Genomic DNA, 19,732 nt, shown 5'->3' with positions numbered 1-19,732 from the left:
TTTTCCCACCTTAACTACAATATTTTAACACCTCTTCATTTTTAAGTTTCTTCCTTTTTGACTTTTAAATTTCTACAATTACAGAGCTTAGATATATTTTCCACTTCTAGATTCCCTTCAACATATTCAATTTAATTTTGGAACTATATGAGATCTGTTTTTCTGTTTTTTGTTTTCTCTGCCTCATTTTGTTCTATGGCAGAAGTTAATACCTTCTGAAACATGACCAGCATGCACCCAGAACCAAATAGAATACTGTGCTGGTTCATTCTGTGATACTATATTCCCTCTTCATTTCCATTCTGCCCCTCTCTTTTAACTTGTTTATGTTTTGGTGGTCAATGGTGGGGCTTTCTACAAATATTGCTGGTTTATATAAATTTGGGACTGAGCATCCTCTAACATACAGAACTTAATACCCTCAGAACCAAGAGGATGACCCTCTAGGACCCCTCAGGTAGACTACATTTTCCCTCCACCACTATCTCCCAGGACCCCCTTTTTTTCTTCTCTTTTTTTTTCTTTTTTCATTTTTTTCCTCTTTACTTTTGCTTTTTTTCTCTTCTTTTTTTTCTTCTTTGGGATTCTTGGCCTTTTACTTTTTAGTATTTGTTTTAAAATTTGTTTTCACTTTAGTGGTCCTTTTGTTTCATTCTTTATGATCTTTGTTTTCATTTTCTGGCCTTTAACCTCATCAGAATTATCTAGGGTGAAATTTACATAGGTCATGGTTGATCTTCTTCTTCTGTTTCTTTTTCTTTTTTGAAATATTTGATTTGGGCAGCCCTGGTGGTACAGTGATATAGTGCCGCCTGTAACCCACGGCGTGATCCTGGAGACCCAGGATCGAGTCCCACGTCGGGTTCCCTGCATGGAGCCTGCTTCTCCCTCTACCTGTGTCTCTGACTTTGTCTCACTCTCTCTCTCTCTCTGTCTCTCATGAATAAATAAACAAAATATTTTATTAAGGATAATTAATGATCATTAATTATTATTAAACAAATAATTATTAAAAGAATTAACTAAAGAATAAATTAATTAAAGGAATGAATAATAATTATTAATAATTATTAATAAAAGAATAAAATCTTTATTCATGAGAGACACACACACACACACAGAGGCATAGATACAGGCAGAGGGAGAAGCAGGCTCCATGCAGGGAGCCCGATGTGGGACTTGATCCCGGGTCTCCAGGATCACACCCTGGGCTACAGGAGGCGCTAAACCGCTGCACCACTGGGGCTGCACAATGGTTGATCTTGACTCAGTGCACTCACACAGGTACTCTGCACTGAGCAAAATGACTAGAAGGAAGAACTCCTCACAAAAGAAAGAATCAGAAGAAGTACTCTCTGACACAGAGTTACGGAAAATTGTTACAATTCTATGTCAGAAAGCCAATTCAGAAGCACAAATTATACAGCTACTGGTGGCTCTGGAAAAAAGCATAAAGGATTCAAGGGATGTCATGACTGTAGAATATAGATCTAATCAGGCTGAAATTAAAAGTCAATTAAATGAGATGCTATCCAAACTGGAGGTCCTAATGACAAGGGGTAATGAGGTGGAAGAGTGAGCAACATAGAAGATAAGTTGATGGCAAGGAAGGAAGCTGAGGAAAATAGAGAAAAACAATTCAAAGACCATGAGGGGAATCCCTGGGTGGCTCAGTGGTTTAGCGACTGCCTTCGGCCCAGGGTGTGATCCTGGAGTCCCAGGATCGAGTCCCACATTGGGCTCCCTACATGGAGCCTGCTTCTCCCTCTGCCTGTATCTATGCCTCTCTCTCTCTCTGTGTGTGTGTCTCTCATGAAGAAATAAAATAAAATCTTAAAAAAAATACCATGAGGAAAGGTTAAGGGAAATAAATGATGGCCTCACAAGGAAGAATCTACCTATAATTGGGGTTCCAGAAAGCACAGAAAGGGCCAGAGGGCCAGAAAGCATATTTGAACAACTCATACCTGAGAACTTCCCTAATTTGGGGAGGGAAACAGGCATTCAGATCCAGGAGATAGAGAGGTTCCCCTCCTCAAGTCAATAAAAACCATTCAACACCTTGACATTTAATAGTGAAACTTACAAATCCAAAGATAAAGAGAAATCTTTAAAGCAGCAAGAGACAAGAGACCCCTAACTTACATGGGGAGAAATATTAGATTAACAACAGACCTCTCTATAGAGACTGGCCAGTGAGAAAGGGCTGGCAAGATATACTCAGGGTATGAAATGAGAAGAACATGCAGCCAAAAATACTATATCTAGCAAGGCTCTCATTCAGAAGAGGAGACATAAAGAGCTTCCAAGATAGGTAGAAATGGAAAGAATATGTGACCACCAAACTGGCTTTGCATGAAATATTAAGGGGGACCCTTAAAAGAAAGAGGAAGCCCAAAGAAATAGTCCAGAAAAACGGGGACTGTATATATATTATGAAGAAACTAAATCCATATCTTTCCATAGTTACTCTGAACGTGAATGGGCTACATGATCCTATCAAAAGACGGGTTTTTGGACTGGATAAAAAAGCAAGACCCATCACTTTGCTGTCAACAAGAGACTCACTTTAGACCTAAGGACACCTGCAGTCTGAAAATGAAGGGGTGGAGAACCATTGACCATTCAAATGATCCTCAAAAGAAAGCTGGGGTAGCAATCTTCATATCAGATAAATTAAAGTTTATCCCAAAGACTGTAGTAAGAGATGAAGAGGGACACTGTATCATACTTAAAGGGTCTATCCAACAAGAAGACCTAACAATCATGAATATTTATGGCCCTAATGTGGGAGCTGCCAAGTATGTCGATCTATTAATAACCAAAGTAAAGACATACTTAGATAATACTGCACTAATAGTAAGAGACTTCCACATGGCACTTTCTGCAAATGACAGATCTTCTAAGCACAACATCACCAAAGAAATGAGGGCTTTAAGTGATACACTGGACCAGGTGGATTTTACTGATATTTACAGAACTTTGCATCCGAACACAACTGAATGCACATTCTTCTCAAGTGCACATGGAACTTTCTCCAGAATAGACCACATATTGCTTCACAAATCAAGTCTCAACTGATACCAAAAGATTGGGGTTGTCCCCTGCATATTTTCAGACCACAATGCTTTGAAATTAGAACTAAATCACAAGAAGAAATTTGGAAGAAACTCAATCACGTGGACATTAAAAACATCCTACTGAAAGATGAATGGGTCAAACAGGATATTTATTTTTATTTTTATTTTTATTTTTTTTCAAACAGGAAATTTAAAAGATTCATGAAAACTAATGAAATTGAAGATACAACCGGTCAAAATATTTGGGGTGCAGCAAAAGCAGTCCTAAGAGTGAAATACATCGCAATACAACATCCCTCAAAAAATTGGAAAAACTCAAATACACAAGCTAATCTTGCACCTAAAGGAATGGGTGAAAGAACAGCAAATAAAACCTACACCCAGCAGAAGAATAGAGGTGTTAAAGATTCAAGCAGATCTCAATGAAATAGAGACCAGAAGAACTGTAGAACAGATCGACAAAACTAGTTGGTTCTTTGAAAAATTAATAAAATTGGTAAACCATATGGCAGCCTTATTAAAAAGAAAAAAGACTCAATAAAATCATGAATGAAAGAGGAGAGATCACAACCAATACCACGAAAGTACAAACAATTTTAAAAACATATTATGAGGGACACTTGGGTGGTTCAGCGGTTCAGCACCTGCCCCTGGCTCTGGGTGTGATCCGCGGTCTCAGGGTCGAGTTCCACATCAGGCTCCTTGCCTGGAGTCTGCTTCTCCCTCTGCCTACGCCTCTGCCTTTCTCTCTCTCTGCCTTTCATGAATAAATAAATAAAATCTTTTAAAAATACATTTTATGAGCAGCTATATGCCAATAAATTAGGCAATTTAGAAGAAATGAATGCATTTCTGGGAAACCACAAACTACCGAAACTGTAACAGGCAGAAATAGAAAACCTGTAGAGGCCAATAACCAGGGGGGAAATTGAAGCAGACATCAAAAACCTCCCAAGACACAAAAGTCCAGGACCAGAGGCTTACCAGGGGGTAATTCTATAAAATGTTTAAAGAAAAAATAATACTTAGTCTACTAAAGCTTTCCAAATGATAGAAAGAGATGGAATGCTTCCAAACTCATTTTATGAGGCCAGCATCACCTTAATTCCAAAACCAGACCAAGACCCAACCAAAAAAGAAATTATAGACCAAGATCCCTGATGAACAGAGATGCAAAAATTCTCACCAAGATACTAGGCAGTAGGATCCAGCCGTACATTAAGAAAAATAATCACCATGGCAGAGTGGAATTTATCCCTGGGATGCAAGGTTGGTTCAACACTTGTAAAGCAATCAATGTGATAGATCTCATTAACAAGAAAAAAACAAGAACCATATGATCCTCTCAATAGATGCAGAGAAAGCATTTGACAAAATACTGCATCCATTCCTGATCAAAACTCTTCAGAGTGTAGGGATAGAGTGAACATTCCTCGAAATCTTAAAAGCCATCTATGAAAAGCCCACAGCAAATATCATTCTCAATAGGAAAAAACTGGGAGCCTTTCCCCTAAGATCAGGAACACGACGGGGATTTCCACTCTCACCACTGCTATTCAACATAATATTAGAAGTTTTAGCCTCAGCGATCAGAAAACAAAAAATAATAATAATAATAAAATGCATCCAAATTGGCAAAAGTCAAACTCTCCCTCTTTGTAGGTGACATGATACTATACGTAGAAAACTCAAAAGACTCCCCCCCCCCCAGATTGCTAGAACTCATACAGCAATTTGGCAGTGTGGCAGGATACAAAATCAATGCCCAGAAATCAGTGGCATTACTATACACTAACAATGAGACTGATGAAAGAGAAATTAAGGAATCAATCACATTTACAATTATACCCAAAAGCATAAGATACCTAGGAATAAACCTAACCAAAGAGGTAAAGTATCTATACCCTAAAAACTACAGAACACTTCTGAAAGAAATTGAGGAAGATCCAAAGAGATGGGAAAATATTCCATGCTCATGGATTGGCAGAATTAATATTGTGAAAATGTCAATGTTACTCATGTCAATTTACACGTTTAATGCAATCCCTATCAAAATACCATGGACTTGCCTTTTCCTGTAGGAGCCGCCGGGTTGAGAGGAGCGTGGCCTTCTCCTCTCCCCGCGATGGCGTGTGCTCGTCCGTTGATATCTGTGTACTCCGAAAAGGGGGAATCATCTGGCAAAAATGTTACCTTGCCTGCTGTGTTTAAGGCTCCCATTCGACCCGATATCGTGAACTTTGTTCACACCAACTTGCGCAAAAACAACAGACAGCCATATGCTGTCAGTGAATTAGCAGGTCATCAAACCAGTGCTGAGTCTTGGGGTACTGGCAGAGCCGTGGCTCGAATTCCCAGAGTTCGAGGCGGTGGGACTCACCGTTCTGGCCAGGGTGCATTTGGAAATATGTGTCGTGGAGGCCGCATGTTTGCACCAACCAAAACCTGGCGCCGTTGGCACCGCAGAGTGAACACAACACAAAAGCGATACGCCATCTGCTCAGCCCTGGCTGCTTCAGCCTTACCAGCACTGGTCATGTCTAAAGGTCATCGTATTGAGGAAGTTCCTGAACTTCCTTTGGTGGTTGAAGATAAAGTTGAAGGCTACAAGAAGACCAAGGAGGCGGTTTTGCTTCTTAAGAAACTTAAAGCCTGGAATGATATCAAAAAGGTCTATGCCTCTCAGCGAATGAGAGCTGGCAAAGGCAAAATGAGAAACCGTCGTCGTATCCAGCGCAGGGGACCCTGCATCATCTACAATGAAGACAACGGTATCATCAAGGCCTTCAGAAACATCCCTGGAATTACTTTACTTAATGTAAGCAAGCTGAACATTCTGAAACTTGCTCCTGGTGGGCATGTGGGACGTTTCTGCATTTGGACTGAAAGTGCTTTCCGCAAGTTAGATGATCTGTATGGCACATGGCGTAAGGCTGCCTCCCTCAAGAGTAACTACAACCTTCCCATGCATAAGATGCTTAATACAGACCTCAGCAGAATCTTGAAAAGCCCAGAGATCCAAAGAGCCCTCCGAGCACCACGCAAGAAGATTCATCGTAGAGTCCTGAAGAAGAATCCACTGAAGAACCTAAGAATCATGTTGAAGCTAAACCCGTATGCAAAGACCATGCGCCGGAACACCATTCTTCGCCAGGCCAAGAATCACAAACTCCGGATGGATAAGGCGGCAGCAGCCTTAGAAGCCAAATCGGAGGAGAAGGGGGTTCCAGGCAAGAAGCCCACGGTAGGGAAGAAGGGAAAGAAAACTATTGGTGTGAAAAAGCCGAAGAAACCTGTGGTGGGAAAAAAGGCTGCAGCTACCAAGAAACCAGCAGCCGACAAGAAACCTGCAGAAAAGAAACCTACCACAGAAGAGAAGAAGCCTGCTGCCTAAAAACTTCTATTTGTTTATTCCATAAAACTCAAATCATTTTGGACAGCTAATTTTAAATAAAGACCTGATCAAAGACAGTGAGAAACATAAAAAAAAAAAAAAAATACCATGGACTTTCTTCAGAGAGTTGGAACAAATAATCTTAAGATTTGTGTGGAATCAGAAAAGACCCCAAACAGCCAGGGGAATTTTGAAAAAGAAAACCAGAGCTGGGGCATCACAATGCTGAATTTTAGTTTGTACTACAAAGCTGTAATCATCAGGACAGTTTGGGGAGCGGCACAGAAACAGATACATATATCAATGGAACAGAATAGAGAACCCAGAAATGGGCCCTCAACTCTGTGGTCAACTAATATTCGACAAAGCAGGAAAGACAACCCACTGGAAAAAGGACAGTATCTTCAATTAATGGTGCCAGGAAAGTTAGACAGCCGCATGCTGAACAATGAAACTGGACCATTCTCTTACACCATACACTAAGATCAACTGAAAATGTTTGAGATACCTAAATGTGAGACAATCAAAATCAAAATCCTAGAGGAGAACACAGGCAACACCCATTTTGAACTTTGCCTTCTTGCCAAGATAACATCTTGCAACTTCTTGCAAGGTAACTTCTTGCAAGATAACATCTACGATGGCAAGGGAAACAGAAGCAAAAATGAAGTATTGGGACTTAATCAGGATAAAAAGCTTCTGTATAGCAAGAGAAATAGTCAACAAAACTCAAAGACAACCTACAGAATGGGAGAAGATATTTGCAAATGACATATCAGATAAAGGGCTAGTATCGAAGATCTATAAAGAACTTATTAAACTCAATACCCATGAAACAAAAATATCCAATCATGAAATGGGTAGAAGACATGAACAGAAATTTCACAGAGGAAGACATACACATGGCCAACAAGCACATGAGAAAATGCTCCGCATCACTTGCCATCAGGGAAATACAAATCAAAACCACAATGAGATACCACATCACCCCAGTGACAATTAACAAGATAGGAAAGAACAAATTTTGGAGAGGATGTGGAAAAAGGGGAACCCTCTTGCACTGTTGGTGGGAATGCATACTGGTACAGCCACTCTGGAAAACTGTGTGGAGGTTCCTCAGAGTTCAAAATAGTGCTATCTTATGACCCAGCAATTGCACTACTTGGGATTTACCCCAAAGATACAGATGCAGTGAAATGCCGGGACACCTGCACCCCAGTGTTTATAGCAGGAATGTCTACCATATCCAAACTGGAAGGAGCCTTGGTGTCCTTCAACAGATGAATGGAGAAAAAAGTTTCGTAAATATATACGATGGAATATTATGCAGTCATTATAAAGGGCAAATACCCACCATTTGCTTTGATCTGGATGGAACTGGAGTGTATTATTCTGAGTGACGTAAGTCAATTGGAGAAGGACAATCGTCCTATGGTTTCACTCATTCGGGGAATAAAAAAGACATTGGAAGGGATTATAGGGGAAAGGAGAGAAAATGAGTGAGAAAAATCAGGTTCACAAAACATGAGAGACTCCTAACTCTTGGAAATAAGGGGTAGTGGAAGGGGGGTTTGGCGGGGGGATGGGGCGACTGGGTGTCTGGCCCTGAGGTGGGCACTTGATGGGATGAGCACTGGGTATTATAGTGTATGTTGGCAAATCAAACTCCAATAAAAATATACAAAAAAAAAAAGGATTACATTTGATTTGTATTCACAAGGAGGAAATAAAGCATCCAGCTAAGCCATGGTGTAGTTGGTATCTGGAAGAAATAGATAAATGATGCATTTATATCAGGAAGTTACAAGTAAGTGTGGAATGATAGTAACCTAGTGCTCTATTAGGAATCATTTCCAGGAGCAATTCACAGAAATGCAAGATTCCTGTACTTTATACTGTATATTGAATACATTGAGACTCTACATAAAAACACCTTTCCTGTTCATCCATTCATACTTTCATTAACAATTATTGAGCACCTATTGTGTGCCAGACTAAGGATACAACTCCACGCCTTCATGGAGCGTACTCTTTGGAATACAATGTATAATACTCCTTTGTAAAGTTGCAGAGCAAGGAAAACGTTTCTTAAATCACTGCTTTTGTTTGCTAGAGCTGCCATTACAAAATTCCACAGACTGGGTAGCTTTAACAACAGAAATTCATTTCCTCAAAGTCTGGAGGCTAGATGAGGGTGTCATCAGGTTTTGTTTCTCTGGGCTTCTCACCTTGGCTTGCAGATGGCCAATTTCTCACTATATCTTTACATAGTCATTTCTCTGTGCACATCTGCAATCCCTGGTGTCTGTGTGTGTCCTGAAGAACCCCCCCCCCCCGTGAAAATGTAGGACCAGGCCTAACCCAGAGGCAGCCCACCCAGGCGCCTTCCTGAATTTAAGCAACGAAAAACATTCTGTGTTTTTTTTGAGATAAGAAAACCATCCCCCCCCCCCCCGCCCTGACTGGAAAGTCCCTGAACATGTTCATGCTGACCTTCAAAGAAACCAATCATGTCATAACCCGAATGCTATGCTAATCCCGCGGTTTTTGCCTTTAAAAGATGCCTGTAATTGCCAATCGGGGCCCTTCCACCTTTGAGGCGGAGGGCCCGTTTGCGCAAACGTTCAATAAAACCCTCTTGCTAGTTGCATCTGCCTGTCTGGGGTCTGAGTCTCTGGGGCGTCCACTGGGACACGTTGGCCCCTGTGAGCTAGGGTCCCACATTTGGGGGCTCGTCCGGGATCCGAGACGCCCCCAGGCTCAATCCTAAAACCAGTAGGAGGTAAGACCAAGCTCGCTAATGTCATATCTGTCTCGTCCGTTTGTCTGACTGGCCGGGTCCGAATTGTGCCTGCAGGGCTCTGTTTTCTGTTTTTGGACCAGTGGGGGAGGCAGACGTGCCCTGAGACCCCTGGTCCCGCTCCGGAGACTGACTCCGGAGTAATCTGGAAGAAGGAGGGAGCCCGGCTCTCTTTCCTCTTCAGGGAGGGTCGTTGTTCGCGACCGCTCCCATCTGTATCTGCTCTGGAGTCGGACTCCGGAGTGGTCTGGAAGAGGGAGGGAGCCCGGCTCTCCCTCCTCTTCAGGGAGGGTCGTTGTTCGCGACCGCTCCCATCCGCATCCGCCGCGGGGCCAGTCCTGTCATTCGTGTGCATCTGTCTGTTCTGTGTCTTTCTTTCTGTCCTCTTCCTCACCGCTCACCTATTTTCTACACCCATGGGACAGACTGTAACCACCCCCTTAAGCCTCACTCTAGATCACTGGAAAGAAGTCGCTGGCCGGGCACACAACCTTTCGGTCGAAGTCAGAAGATGAAGATGGGTCACCTTCTGCTCCTCAGAATGGCCGACTTTCAACGTCGGGTGGCCCAGGAACGGAACTTTTAATATTGATATTATCTTGCAGGTGAAGGCCCTGGTCTTTCAGCCAGGACCCAATGGACACCGTGATCCGGTGCCATACATCATAGTTTGGGAGGATCTCGCTAAAAACTCACCCCCCTGGATAAAATGCTTCACCCCTTCTCAGGGGGAACCGGGCCTGAGACCTTCACCTCCTCCCTGCGTCACTCCCCTTATTCCCGGTCCTTCCTCTGCCTCCACCCTTTGCCCTCTAAAATTTCCTGAACCAAAGCCTAAGGAGCCGCCTGTGCTCCCAAGGGACCAGGACAGTCGTCTTCTCTTGGACCCCCCTCCCCCTTATGCCCAACGCCCCACCCGGAGGCCTCTACCCCTCCCTCCGCTCCCTCAGCTCTGTCCCCCGACTCTACTGGGGTAGAGAGGGAACCCCTCGCTTCACCTCCACTCTCCAGTCGCCTCTGTTTTCGATGAGAGCGTGGGGGAGAGTTGGAAGACGTCTGGACCTCCCAGGCATTTCCCCTCCGATCAGTAGGCGGCCAGATGCAATACTGGCCGTTCTCTGCCTCTGACCTTTACAACTGGAAAACTCATAACCCCACTTTCTCCCAAGACCCCCAGGCGCTAACCGGGTTAATTGAGTCAATTCTGTTAACCCACCAGCCAACCTGGGAAGACTGCCAACAGCTTCAGACTCTCCTCACCACGGAGGAGAGACAGCGCGTCTACCTCAAAGCACGGAAAAACGTCCCCGGGGCGGATGGGAGGCCGACCCAGTTGCCTAATGAAATTGAGGACGTTTTCCCCTTGGTTTGCCCGACGTGGGACTACAACACTGCTGCTGGTAGGGAGCGGCTCCGTCTCTATCGCCAGGTACTCCTAGCGGGTCTCAAAGGGGCAGGGCGACGCCCCACCAATTTGGCAAAGGTACGTGCTATAGTGCAGGGAAAAGATGAGATGCGGGCAGGTTTTCTGGAAAGATTACTGGAAGGCTACCGTATGTATACCCCCTTTGACCCCTTGGCCGAAGATCGACAACCAGATGTAATCATGTCCTTCATTGGACAGTCGGCCTCGGATATTCGTAATAAGTTACAATGGTTGGAGGGACTTCAGGGATACACCTTACAGGACTTAGTGAAAGAGGCAGAAAAGATTTTTAACAAGCGAGAAACCCCAGAGGAAAGGGAGGAAAGGATCCGTAAAGAGCAAGAGGAACAAGTGGATAGAAGAGATAAAAGACGTAATAAAGAACTGACTAAGATACTGGCCACCGTAGTACAGGGCTCAGGGCAGAGTAAGTCAGGACGGAGTAAGGACCTTGGAGACCAAAGAAAACCACGGGTTGAGCGATACCAGTGTGCCTACTGCAAGGGAAAAGGACATTGGGTTAAAGATTGTCCAAAGAAGGGCCAAACACAGGGACCTAAGAAGAAGCCCATTCCCGTTCTGTCCCTAGAAGATGAAGATTAGCGGTGTCAGGGCCAGGAGCCCCACCCTGAGCCTCGAGTAACCCTTAAAATGGGGGGCCAACCAGTGACCTTCCTGGTTGATACGGAAGCTCAACATTCAGTTTTAACTGAGGCAAAAGGACCCTTGAGCTCTAAAACATCTTGGGTTCAGGGGGCAACTGGAGGCAAGTTATATCGATGGACAACCAAACAGAAGGTCCACCTGAGCACTGGGAAAGTAACACATTCCTTCCTACTGGTCCCAGACTGCCCCTAACCCCTCCTAGGCAGAGACCTTCTTTCAAAAGTAGGGGCCCAGATCCATTTTCATCAAAAAGGGGCCACCATTACTGGCGCAGAAGGGCAGCCCCTCCAGGTACTGACCTTGCGCCTAGAAGATGAACATCGGCTGCACGAGGACTCTCCACCGTCCGTGCAACCCCTAGATTCTGAATGGCTCACTAACTACCCTCAGGCCTGGGTGGAAATGGCCGGAATGGGACTAGCTGTTAATCAGCCACTCATAATTATAAACCTAAAACCCTTGGCCACCCCTATATCGATCCGGCAATATTCAATGAGCAAAGAGGCCAAAGAGGGCATTCGGCCACATATACAGAGACTTACAATTGGGCATCTTAATAACTTGTCAGTCGCCCTGGAACACTCCTCTATTGCCCGTAAAAAAAACCCGGCACAGGAGATTACCGGCCGGTACAAGACTTACAGGAGGTTAACCAAAGGACGGAGGACATACACCCTACGGTGCCAAATCCCTACAACTTACTCAGCACCTTACCCCCAAGCCACGTCTGGTATACGGTGTTAGATCTAAAAGATGCATTCTTTTGCCTAAGGTTAAGCTCTCAAAGCCAGCCTATTTTTGCCTTTGAATGGAAAGATCCTGAGACGGGATTCTCAGGACAACTCACTTGGACAAGGCTACCACAGGGATTCAAAAACTCCCCCACCTTGTTCGACGAAGCCTTGCATCAGGATTTGGCAGACTTCCGAGTTGGCCATCCGGACCTCGTCCTCCTGCAGTACGTGGATGATTTGCTCCTGGCGGCTAGGACAGAACAGGATTGTGTAAAAGGTACGGGGGCCCTGCTCGAGAGACTGGGAGAACTGGGATATAGGGCCTCTGCCAAAAAGGCCCAACTAGACCAGAGACGAGTGACCTATCTGGGATATCTCCTGGAAGGAGGCCAGAGGTGGCTGATGGAGAGCCGCAAAAAGGCTGTAGCCCTGATCCCAGCACCCACTAATGCCAGAGGGCTACGAGAGTTCCTCGGCAGTGCCGGGTTCTGCCTCCTCTGGATACCCGGGTTTGCAGAGCTGGCGGCTCCCCTATATCCTCTCACGAAATCCAACACCCCCTACCACTGGGGAAAGGAACAACAATTGGCTTTTGACAAAATAAAAAGGGCCCTATTGACCGCCCCTGTCCTGAGCCTCCCAGATATGACCAAACCATTTATGCTATATGCTGATGAACACAAAGGAATAGCCAAAGGGGTCCTAACTCAGAAACTGGGACCCCGGAAAAGGCCCGTGGCATACTTCTCAAAAAAATTAGACAGCGTGGCTGCAGGATGGCCCCCATGTCTCCGAATAATAGCGGCTGTGGCAGTCCTGGTAAAAGACTCAGATAAGTTGACCTTCAGCCAACCCCCCACTGTGGTGGCCCCCCACGCCATAGAGACAGTCATCTGCCAGCCCCCTGATCGATGGCTCTCAAACGCTCGGGTCACCCATTATCAGGCCATGTTACTGAATTCCGAGCGGATACGGTTCGAAACGGCTACATCCCTAAACCCGGCCACCTTGCTTCCAGAAACCGAGTCCCCCTCCCTGGTAATGCATGATTGCCACCAGATCCTAGCCGAGGTCCATGGCACCAGAGGGGACTTGACGGACCAGCCTTTGCCAGATGCTGAAGCAACCTGGTACACCGAGGGGAGTAGCTTTCTACGGAATGGTGAACGTAAAGCCGGGGCCGCCGTGGTAGATGGAAAAACTGTCATCTGGGCCGGTGCCCTAAAGCCTGGGACTTCAGCTCAAAGGGCGGAGCTTATAGCCCTAACTCAGGCCCTAAAAACGCTAAGGACAAAAAAGGTCAACATTTATACTGACAGTAGGTACGCTTTTGCAACTGCCCATGTTCATGGAGAAATATACCGAAGAAGGGGTCTCCTGACCTCTGCAGGTAAAAACATCAAAAACAGAGAAGAAATACTAGATCTTCTCCATTCCCTCTTTCTGCCGAGAATATTGAGTATAATTTAACGTCCTGGACATCAGCAAGGCAACGACCCAGTAGCAGAGGGGAACAGGATGGCCGATGAAACAGCACGGGCCGCTGCACTAGGCCCACAGGCCCTCTCCCTACAAGTACCAGAAGTTGTCCAGGCACCAGGGCAACTCTCTCTCGAATACTCAGACAGCGACCTGGATATCATCCAGCAAATAGGGGCAAAATATGACGAACAAATGAAGGTCTGGAAACACCAAGGAAAGACGGTCCTGCCTTAGCAAAGGGCCAAAGAACTGGTAACTCACCTCCACCGGTGGACTCACCTCGGACACAAAAAAATTAAAAACACTCCTCCAGAGAGATCAGACCTATTACATTCCCAAACTCCCCTCCCTGATCCAACAGGTAACCGACGCTTGCGTACCCTGTGCTAAGGTAAATGCCAAACACCTCAAGATGCCTGAGGGAACCAGGATAAGGGGAGAAAGACCCGGAACTAATTGGGAAGTAGACTTCACCGAAATCAAGCCAGGTAAATATGGTAACAAGTACCTCCTAGTGTTTATAGATACCTTTTCAGGATGGACAGAAGCCTTCCCCACCAAATGAGAAACTGCCCAGGTGGTTGTCAAGAAAATCCTAGAAGAAATTTTCCCCCGGTTTGGACTGCCCAAGGTAATAGGGTCGGACAACAGCCCTGCCTTCGTCTCCCAGGTAAGTCAGTTGGTGGCCAGATTACTGGGGATAAATTGGAAATTACATTGCGCATACAGACCCCAGAGCTCAGGGCAGGTAGAAAGAATGAATAGAACAATTAAAGAGACCCTAACCAAATTGACATTGGAGACTGGCACTAGAGACTGGGTCCAACTCCTCCCCATGGTCCTGTTCCAAGTCCAGAACACTCCCGCGCGCCATGGACTAACTCCTTACGAGATTCTCTATGGAGGTCCCCCACCAGTGATGGACTTACTGGATTCTGCTATTGACCCTCTTGCTAATACTCCCGGTTTACAGGACAGGCTAAAGGCGCTCCAGATTATCCAGCGCCAGATCTGGAAACCCCTTGCAGCTGTCTACCGCCCCGGAGATGCAACTGACCCACACCCATTCCAGACCGGTGACTCCGTCTATGCCAGGAGACATCAGTCCAGGACCCTTGAGCCCCGCTGGAAGGGCCCATACACTGTACTACTAACCACCCCAACCGCCCTAAAAGTAGACGGTATTGCTGCTTGGGTCCACTCCTCACACGTCAAGCGCGCCCCATCAACGAGCATCGCTGATGCCAGCCAGGACAGATCGGGCGAGCCACGCCAATGGAAGCTCCACCGCACCCAAAACCCGTTCAAGATAAGACTTTCAAAAATTGTTCAATGACAATTGTTATATTCCTACCTCTCCTAGTGCTTTTCACCCCCACCAAAGGTAACCCTCATGCCCCCAAAAGGTTAACCTGGCAGGTACTAACGTCTGGGGGTGACAAGGTCTGGTCCACAACTAAGACTGCCCCCGTGGGAACCTGGTGGCCTAACCTATATCCTGACTTATGCAAGCTAACCATAGGGGCCCCCAGCCCATGGGACCTAGAGGGATACTTCGACACCTCTAGGGTCCCCAACCGCGAAAGCCCCCCAGGGCGACTGGGATTAGACCCATGGGGAGGATGTGGCACGCCTGACAGAAGGGCCATGCTAAACACTCTTCCCTTTTATGTCTGTCCCGGGTACCACAGAGATCGCAGGCTAAATCCCACCTTGGAGGGGGGAACACTTCTATTGTAAAAATTAGGGGTGCGAGACTACGGGAGACACAGAATGGAGGCCCTCCTCCTCCTGGGATTACATCACTGTCAAGGCTAACTATACTCACCCGACGTTTAACAAATGGAAAACCCTTAATTATGGGCCCTGCCAAAGGTGGTGTCATCCCCTACGGATATCCTTCACAGAACCCGGAAAAAGGGCTACTAACTGGGCCAATGGATACTTGTGGGGACTCAGGTTATACAAAGAAAGAACAGATGATGGTTTTACATTCAGAATTAAACTAAAAATAGAATCCCCAGACCCCGTGGCGATCGGGATCGGGCCCAACACGGTCCTCAGGGAACAAAGAGCTCCTGCCAAACCAACAGCCCCAGCCCTAGCCGCAGGGAGTGCCACACCCGCCAACTTCACGGTCACTCCAACCCCTTGGTCGCCACCCAACACGGGACGACGACTGTTTAACCTCATCACAGGGGCATTCCTGGCCCTTAATCAGACCAGTCCCGACATAACTAAATCCTGCTGGCTCTGCCTTGCATCTGCCCCCCCCCCTTATTATGAGGGAATTGCTACTCCCAGGACCTATAACAACACCACTAGCACTCAGGGATGCACACCCGACTCCCAACCACAACTTACCCTTACAGAAGTTTCAGGACAAGGAACCTGCATAGGAACACCCCCCCGGGGTTACCAGGGACTCTGCAATACTACCGCCCCGATTTTAGGGACTGACTCTTACCTGGTGCCCTAGCCGGGAACCTGGTGGGCATGCAACAAAGGCCTCACCCCCTGTGTGTCAGCTAAGGTTCTAAATGGCTCAAACGACTTCTGTGTCATGGTGCAGATCATGCCCAGGGTGTTCTATCACCCTGCTGAAACTCTAGAAAACCAGTATGATGAACATCCCACCTGTTTTAGGCGCGAACCTGTCTCCCTAATCCTAGCCGTTATGTTGGGACTAGGGGTCGCAACTGGAGTGGGTACTGGCGCAGCTGCTCTGATCCAGGGCTCACGACGTTATATAGAACTCCAGGCAGCTGTAGATGAGGATCTACGGACACTAGAGCAGTCCGTTTCTAAGTTAGAACAGCCCCTCACCTCACTTTCAGAAGTAGCACTTCAAAACAGGAGAGGCTTGGATTTACTATTCCTGAAAGAGGGGGGACTGTGTGCGGCCCTGGGAGAGGAATGCTGTTTCTATGCAGGCCATTCTGGAGTCATCAGGGACTCCATGGCCAAACTCAGGGATAGGCTAAATAAAAGACAAAGGGACCGGGAGGCCCAGCAGGGCTGGTTTGAAAGCTGGTTTAACCAGTCTCCCTGGATGACCACCCTAATCTCTACCATTATGGGCCCTCTAGTTATCCTGCTCCTGCTGCTAACTTTCGGCCCCTGCATCCTCAACCGGCTGCTCCAGTTCATCCGAGAAAGATTGTCCATTACCCAAGCTCTGGTACTAACTCAACAATATCGGGCCCTCCAAACTGAAGAAATAAATGTTCCCTAAGATTTTAAGGTTAAAATCAGCCCAAACACAGAGGAGGGATTCTACAGGATTCTACCCCGCCCCCCCCCCCCCCCACGTGAAAATGTAGGACCAGGCCTAACCCAGAGGCAGCCCACCCAGGCGCCTTCCTGGAATTTAAGCAACGAAAAACATTCTGTGGTTTTTCCGAGATAAGAAAACCATTCCCCCCCACGCCCTGACTGGAAAGTCCCTGAACATGTTCATGTTGACCTTCAAAGAAACCAATCATGTCATAACCCGAATGCTATGCTAATCCCGCGGTTTTTGCCTTTAAAAGATGCCTGTAATTGCCAATTGGGGCCCTTCCACCTTTGAGGCGGAGGGCCCGTTTGCGCAATCGTTCAATAAAACCCTCTTGCAATAGCCAAACTGTGGAAGGAGTCTCGGTGTCCATCGAAAGATGAATGGATAAAGAAGATGTGGTTTATGTATACAATGGAATATTACTCAGCCATTAGAAACGACAAATACCCACCATTTGCTTCAACGTGCATGGAACTGGAGGGTATTATGCTGAGTGAAATAAGTCAATCGGAGAAGGACAAACAGTGCATGTTCTCATTCATTTGGGGAATATAAATAATAGTGAAAGGGAATATAAAGGAAGGGAAAAGAAATGTTGGGAAATATCAGGAAGGGAGACAGAACATAAAGACTCCTAACTCGGGGAAACGAACTAGGGGTGGTGGAAGGGGAGGAGGATGGGTGTTGGAGGGGAATGGGTGACGGGCACTGAGGTGGACACTTGACGGGATGAGCACTGGGTGTTTTTCTGTATGTTGGTAAATTGAACACCAATAAAAGTTAATTAAAAAAAAAAAAACCCTCTTGCTAGTTGCATCTGCCTGTCTGGGGTCTGAGTCTCTGGGGCATCCACCGGGACACGTTGGCCCCCGTGAGCTAGGGTCCAACATCCAAATTTCCTCTTACAAGGACAACAGATTGAATTAGGGTCCATCCTAACTATCTCATTTAACTTCATCACCCCTTTAAAGGCCCTATTCCCAAATACAGTCACAGTCTGAGGTGTTGGAGTTTTAGAACTTCAACATATGAATTTTAGGGGGACACAATTCAGTCCATAATTCTGTATCCTTCGGACCCCAAAAGTCATGTTCTCCTTAAATGCAAAATACATTCATCCCTTCCTAACAGCCCCCAAATTTTAAGGTCTATGCCGAACATGGGGCTTGAACTTGTGATCCCAAGATCAAGAGTCATACTCCAGCCAGTCTACCCCTAACAGCCTCAAATTTTTAACCCATTCCAGCATGCACCCTAAATCCTAAGCCTTATCTGAATATCTAAATCAAATGTGGATGAGACTCAAGGTATAATTCATATTAAGGCAAAAATCTTGAGGGGTGCCTTGTGGCTCAGTCAGTGTGGACATTACCATTCCAAAAGGGAGAAATTGGAAAGAATAGAGGTATCATAAGTTTCAGGCAAGTTTGAAACCTAGTAAGGCAAATTCCTTGAGGTTTTAAGGCTCAATAATTATCCTGTTTGGGTTGATGCTCTGTCCTTTGGCCTCCTGGTGTTGCACGGTCATACTTTAGGCTCTGGACATTTGTAGTCTGGCCCACTGCAACTGAGGCTACAGCCTTGACTTTTGGGGCCTGTCCCCTCTGGGTCTATCTTGGTGGCAGCCACCCTGCTGATCTCTGAATTGCCTTGGGGTCATTCTTTTCTTGAAGAGTAACACCTGTTGGCAGTCAGATAGGTCCATTTTCCAATCCTGTAGAATCCCAGAAGTCTGATGGCCTTCCTTCATTATATCCTTGTCTCTGTGCCCTTCTGTCTTAGCTGGCAGTGTTTCTGCTGATAAAAGTTCATCTCTGTTCCTGGGTTCTATTGAGATGACTGGTTGGATTCATGAGTGACACCTATAATTTCTTTATCAAAAGACTGTCCAGCCATAACCTTGGTTTTGCCTCTTGAACATGCTTTCATATTTTGTTCTATGGATAGGCTGAGATTTTTCCAAGTCTTTAAGTTCTGGTTCCTTTTTGATCATACATTCCTTCAATGTGTCTTTCTTCTCTCCATACATTTTAGTCTGAGCAGCAAGCAGAAACCAGGCCACACCTTCAACACAGCTTAGAAATCCCCTGAGCTAAATATCCAGGTTCAGCACTTAGAATTTTTTTAAAAAATTTATTTATTTATTTATGATAGACAGAGAGAGAGAGAGGCAGAGACAGGAGGAGGGAGAAGCAGGCTCCATGCCAACTAGCCTGACACGAGACTCGATCCCGGGACTCCAGGATCGTGCCCTGGGCCAAAGGCAGGCGCCAAACCACTGAGCCACCCAGGGATCCCCAGCACTTAGAATTTTTACCTTCCACCCAACACTAGGACACAATTCGTCCAAGTTCTTTTGTTACTTTAAAATGATCAAATTTTGTCCAGTTTCTAATAGCATGCTCCTCATTTCTGAGATCTCCCCAGAATCACCTTTATTTGTTTTTAAACATGTTATTTATTTATGAGAGACGCAGAGAGAGAGAGGCATAGAGAAGCAGGCTCCCCATGGGGAGTGTGATGGGGGGCTCAATCCCAGGACCCCAGAATCAAGACCTGATCCATAGGCAGATGCTTAACCACTGAGCTACCCAGGTGCCTCCTAGAATCACCTTTAATATCCGTATTCCTACCAATAGTCTCTTCAAAGCAATCTAGGCTTTTTCTAGCATGCACCTGAAAATGCTTCCAGTTTTTACCCATTCCTAGTTTTAAAGCCACTTCCTTATTTTTAGGTATTTGTTATAGTTTCATGCCCCTTCTTGGAATCGAAACCTGTATCAGTCTGCTATGGCTGCTATACCAAAGTACCATAGACTGCATGGCTTAACAGAAATTTATTTTCTCACAGTTCTGAAGGCTTGAAGTCC

At 45.9% G+C, this 19,732-nt stretch overlaps 2 protein-coding genes across 2 annotated transcripts in view; both read left to right on the top strand.

The window, feature by feature from the left end:
* Positions 1–19,732, top strand: part of TRMT2B (tRNA methyltransferase 2 homolog B) — a 67,584-nt gene that overhangs the window by 35,128 nt on the left and 12,724 nt on the right.
* On the top strand, positions 5,134–6,586 carry LOC121482802 (60S ribosomal protein L4). Its single transcript, XM_041740674.1, has one exon. The coding sequence runs from the start codon at positions 5,140–5,142 to the stop codon at positions 6,472–6,474; it is 1,335 nt and encodes a 444-aa protein (XP_041596608.1). The 5' UTR covers positions 5,134–5,139; the 3' UTR covers positions 6,475–6,586.

This window comes from Vulpes lagopus, chromosome X, assembly GCF_018345385.1.
Source record: "Vulpes lagopus strain Blue_001 chromosome X, ASM1834538v1, whole genome shotgun sequence".
In the NCBI taxonomy this organism is placed as follows: Eukaryota; Metazoa; Chordata; class Mammalia; order Carnivora; family Canidae; genus Vulpes; species Vulpes lagopus.
The sequence above is the reverse complement of the archived record's forward strand: the minus strand, read 5'-3'. Positions and strand labels throughout refer to the sequence as shown.